General features: G+C 35.1%; 1 protein-coding gene across 2 annotated transcripts in view; it reads right to left on the bottom strand.

Moving 5' to 3' along the window:
- Positions 1–3,993, bottom strand: part of LOC105534114 (ceruloplasmin) — a 59,186-nt gene extending 55,193 nt beyond the window's left edge. For both annotated transcript variants that reach the window (XR_001005215.1, XM_011972790.1), the window contains exon 1: positions 3,586–3,993. Coding sequence is in view for 1 of the 2 variants with exons in the window: in XM_011972790.1 (XP_011828180.1) it covers positions 3,586–3,731 (146 nt within the window). In the remaining variant the exon portion in view is untranslated. The remainder of the gene's footprint in view (positions 1–3,585) is intronic.
- Positions 3,994–5,768: the final 1,775 nt, after the last annotated feature.

Raw genomic sequence — 5,768 nt, 5'->3', positions numbered from 1 at the left:
TGAGAGCCTATGAAGTCAAGTGTAAAAGAGTTTTGTGATGGCTGCTCTTATGCTTAAAAATTTTTTTGACTTATTTCCAGCTTCCTAGAGGTCATCAGAAAAAAAAGTAATCTGAGGATATCAGAATTATTATAATTTTGGCTATTATATAGTCAATTAATTCAGTAAATAATTAACTAATGCCTACTATGGGCCCAGAACACACTACTGTGTTTACTAATTGTTTTTATGTGTATGTCATTTGTTTTTAATTGAATATATATAACTTAGGATCCGGAATTATATCTTATAAAGTCTTTAAATATTTATTGATGTGTTGAAGTGACAGATAAGGCACCAACCCAAGTAAATGGCAGTATTGAGTATAAGGAAATTATTTTCCACTTCACCCTTTTAGAAATAAACATCATTGACATTAATACCAGAGAAGTAAACTCTATTTTTTTAGTCCCCCCCAAACCCATACATTTTTGTCTTTTAGTATCTGTCAGTGTTTTCAGTTGCACTAACCCTGCATATAATCCCCTAAGGTGACTTTTCTATTTTATTCTGTTGCCTGATTTGTTCTATAGCATGAATCTCTCTACATGAGGAGCAAGGAAAAGTTTTTACAATACAGTTTATGATTTCTCCTATCTTCCTATGTATCTTTTACTTACTCATTTAAACTTATTCAGAAATGTTTATTTAGTGTCTTCTATATTCTAGGTACTAGTGACCAAACACTAGTTCCTGTCATCTCAATGCATATTTTCCTGTTCATCATCCAAGACCTTGAAGATCAACATTCAGCTTAAACTCGATTCTTTACCTAAAACTTATATTGCACTCTTTCACATCTTATTCTTCAGCCCATTTATTTCCACTCCTTTGTAGTCATCACACAATAAGGAGTGCCAACCATGTCTTGTGATACTCCATCATCCTTCACTGACTGGGCTAAACATGCTGCAAATCTGGGACAAAGAAGGGACCAAAAGGTTGCTATCTGCACACATCTATGCAAAAAGTTTAGCATAGTATTGGCAAAATTGCTGAAGTTGTATTCAAAATTCACTGGTCAGATATATGGGGGGAAAAAATCACAGAGCAAGCAGTCCCACCTAGAGTTTGCACAACTGTAGCATATTGTTGAAGCCAAGGGAGATGTTAAAGTCACAGGACAATGACAAAAAGAGAGGTGGACTTTGCAACTAGAAGATGCTCCATTTTTCCTTTTAAGGATCCTAAAGTATTGCTATTAAGTATACTTTTTAAGTAACTGATATGGTTTGGCTGTGTCCCCGCCCAAATCTCAACTTGAATTGTAATAATCCGCACATGTCAAGGGTGGGGCCAGGTGGAGATAATTGAATCATGGATGTGGTTTCCCCCATACTGTTCTCATGATAGTGAATAAGTCTCATGAGATCTGATAGTTTTATAAATGAGAGTTCCCCTGCACAAGCTCTCTCTTGCCTGCTGCCATGTAAGATGTGCCTTTGCTCCTCCTTTGCCTTCTGCCATGATTGTGAGGCCTTCCCAGCCATGCGGAACTGTGAGTCCATTAAGCGTCTTTTTCTTTATAAATTACCCAGTCTTGAGTGTGTCTTTATTAGCAGTGTAAGAACAGACAAATACAGTAAATTGGTACCTGGAGTGGGGGACTACTGTAAAGGTACCTAAAAATGTGAAAATGACTTTGGAATTGGGTAGCAGGCAGAGGCTGCAATAGTTTGGAGGGCTCAGAAGAAGATAGCAAAATGTGGGAAAGTTTGGAACTTCCTAGGGGCTTGGAGGGCTCAGAAGACAGGAAGGTGTGGGAAAGTTTGCAATGTAAGACGTGCCTTTGTTCCTCCTTTGTCTTCCACCATGATTGTGAGGCCTCCTCAGTCATGTGGAACTGTGAGTATATTAAACCTCTTTTTTTTTAATAAATTACCCAGTCTTGAGGATGTCTCTATTAGCAGCATAAGAAGAGACTAATATAGTCACAATGGAGTAAACAAGCTTGTACTCATTGGATAGCTTCCCTGGCACAGACAGGCCATGGGAGTAATTAAAAACAAAGGAATTTCTTCTGCCCCCATTCACCAAATTCTAAATAAACTCCTTCACTCTTTTACTCCCTGATTTTTAGAATGAAAGATTTTTTTTTTTTTTAATTGAAGCATAGTCAGGGCAATGTCTTGCATTTAGTTTATGCCTGATAAAGCTGATTTGATTTTTGATCATGAACAATGACAGAGTAGTGGTGAGTAGGGGCATGGAAAAGGATAGTATTTTTATTTTTTTAATGTGTCTGACTTTTTCCTTGGAAATAAAAATCTTGTATAATTTATATTATATTTAATCAAGAAAATACTGAATCCATGCAAAATAATGTTTTTGGTGAAGCTGTAAAAACATGTCATATTCTTTAGAAGATAATACCATCTTAAAACAGGTTAAAAAAAGAAATAATTACAAGATGTATTAGTTTTATTTACAACCACTTATCTTCAGGTCAGAAACTTTCCTTACTGTATATTATTAACTTCATAATATAATAATTGGATATTATTATCAGTTATGTATTTATTTTTATGGTGAAAAATTTCAACTTTACATAACATTTAAAGAGAATAGTATATACTCATCAATAACATTCAATAATTACAAACTTTGGCATCCTTATTTAGTTATTTTTTAAAGATATAATCTTAGCAGCTGGTGGTCATTAGGCTTGTTTGTGTTTTATTACCACTGAAATACATTTTAATGTAGTGAATATTGATTTTGAATTCCAAGTTCCCATTTGGTGGTTAATGTTTAATTAGCATTACTAAAAGTGAAGACCTCGGTATAGATTAACTTCTGTACAAAAAACTTCAAGGAGAACTAAACATTTTTTGTTTTTCTGTGTAGTGAATATTGCTTTCAATAAGAGGATTTTCCAACTGAAATATGAAGACATTTAAGTTACATGGAGCTTTTTGAGGACCATCCTAATAAGTGCCTGACATTTTTTATGCATATATGTGCCAAGCATTGTACTAAGAGTTTTACATGCACTCACTCTTTAAGTAACCTTATGAGCTATGCTTATTATCCTCATTTTACAAATTAGGAGTCTGACGCTGTCAAAGATTAACCTACTTAACTGTCCGGAGTCTCTCAATAAATATCAGGCAGAATCATATTTGCTAAAATCATATTTTATTTCTATAAGTGATGTTTTGAAAGATATAAAAAAATTTATCTCTATCACGAATAACCATTAAATGGTGTAATAAACATAACATTTTATACAGTAATTGTTTAAATTAAAGAACTTCTGCATAAACAGACAAAAAGACAGAACCCTAATCAGAGATGGAGTAATGACCATGGGAGGTAATAAGAGGTGAACACAGATCCCAGGAACAACAGGAAAGAAGCAGAGTAGTCCCCCAAATAAAAAATATACAGGAGTATAAGGGAGATTGATTCAAGTGTCCTGGGTTTCAAGCCCACATTTTGCAGTTTCTGTATGTAAGATATTTTAAAAATATTTCATCTTATTGGCTCTATTCTTTAAAAATAATTTAAAACTTTGGTCTATAAACAATAAAAATAGTGACTTACGTGTCAACAGAAATAAGTTTCTTTTCCCCATGGTCAGAGGCATAATCCCAAGTTGTTTCAATAATTCCAATGTAATAATGCTTTTCTTTCGCCCAGGCCGGGGTACTATATAAAAACAGAAAAATACCAAGTATCAAAATCTTCATTTTTTCCCCTTCTTGGAGCCTGAGAAGCAATGAAGTAAAATCAGGAGCAGGCAATTTTATAAATAAGACTTTCTTCCTTATTTGCTTGATTGACACAATTTAGTGTTGCACAAGAGTAAATTGTTTCATTAAAGCAAATATTTTCCAATTCAGTTAAGTTCTCGTAAACCACCAAAAAACCACTTCTTGGTTGCCAGGCTTCTCTGACTGAAAATAAAAAGTCAACAGTTATTGTTGGAGACATTAGAGTGTGCATAACTCTGCGCCTTTTTCCATTCATTGTGTAAATTCCAGGAGGGCAGACAACATGTCTGAATGCTCCCTTTGTTCCTCTGACAATATGTCACAGCACAGAGTCCTGCAAACAGTGCACTTTTAGTAAATCAGGATAAGGATTATGTAAAATGAATCAAAAACATGTAGCTTTTTACTACAGTCGTTCTTAATGACAGGGATATGTTCTGAGAAATGCATTGTTAGGCTCGTTTTTCACCGTGTGACTATCATAGATGTACTCACATGAACTTAGATGATACAGCCTACTATACATCTAGGCTATATGGTATAACCTATTGCTCCTAGGCTACAAACCTGTACAGTATATAACTATGCTGAATGCTGTAGACAATTGTAACACAATTATATTTGTGTATCTGTACATATATAAACATAGAAAAGGTACAGTAAAAATACATTATTATAATCTTATGGGACCACCATCACATAGGCAGTTTGTCATACACTGAAACATTATTATGTGGTTCATGACTATTTCTAAAAGTCTAACAAGTGATTAATTGCAGCTTTATGATATGGAACATGATATCTAGCATGCCAAATTTAAGTAAACAAAAATAAGAATTTAATTTAGAAGAATGTATCTATTTTATGAGCTTGGACCACATCTGCATAAAAACTACCACATCATTCTGTATTGCTATATGCAAATAACTAGCAGAGCCTAACAGGGGCTAATAACTTTATTTTAATCATCAAATAAACCAACCATAACTAAACCTGTCTTCAGAAGCAAAGATTAGTCTTAGTAAATAGAAAGTACCCCAGTTTATTATATGAGAGTGAGATTTCTCTCTTTGAAGTGGACATGAATTTTAAGGTGGAAGGCTTTTTTTTAAAAACCCTGTTTTTAGTCAGGAAGTATATGTCTAAAAGTATGAAGTGGCTTTTTTAGCTGAAGAAAATCCTGATAACAGTTGACACTGTGTTAGTATAATTTTTTTTCTCTCAAATACCTCAAAATATTGTGTATTTGCTAAAGGTCACTTGTTGAAATAGATTGGTATAGAAGAAAGCATCCTGATATTTGAAAAATTCATTCATTTAGAAAATATTACTGAATGAGCCTCATCGTGTGCCAAGTTCTGTTCTAGTCATTGGGAATACAGCCAGTGAATAAAACACCTACCATCATGGAACTTACATTCTACTTGGGGGAAACTGACAATATGAAAATGGAAAATGAAATACACAATATTAGTGGTAAGTGCTATGGAGAAAAATAAATCAAAGAAGGAGAATAAGGAGTGCTAGGGAAAACAGCAGGGTAAAGATCAAAATCTGATGCTACCACATGACCTCCAGTAAGATACTTCAGCTCAGCCTCAGTTTCCTCATCTGAAAATCTCAGGTTAATTGAAATGACCCATGTTAAAGCAGACGGTGGAGGAGCTTCTCTCACCAGCTGGCAATAACCTTAACTAAATGGCATGATACAGAAAACTGAATCATGTTGCCCAGGATGCCCCAAGACCTCCTTCTAGGACTGCCTTGAATAATTGTGCTGTCATGTCCACTGGGAGGACTGACGAGGGATTAAAATCTTGCCCAGATGTCAACCCCGGCCAAGGTTTGCCCTTGGCCAAACCCTGTGCCTTGCAAGAAGCTGCTTTCCCTAATGGTTCACACAGATAGGGGGCATCTTTCAGCCGTTTATCCTCCCCAGAGCATGGGGAAGGGGGCAGTGTTTTTTCTAATTGGCATGAAGCCATGATGTGAACCAGCAACTGTCCCAGCCAT

This window comes from Mandrillus leucophaeus, unplaced genomic scaffold (genome assembly GCF_000951045.1).
Source record: "Mandrillus leucophaeus isolate KB7577 unplaced genomic scaffold, Mleu.le_1.0 Scaffold130, whole genome shotgun sequence".
In the NCBI taxonomy this organism is placed as follows: Eukaryota; Metazoa; Chordata; class Mammalia; order Primates; family Cercopithecidae; genus Mandrillus; species Mandrillus leucophaeus.
Note: the sequence above shows the minus strand (reverse complement) of the source record. Positions and strands in the feature narration are given on the sequence as shown.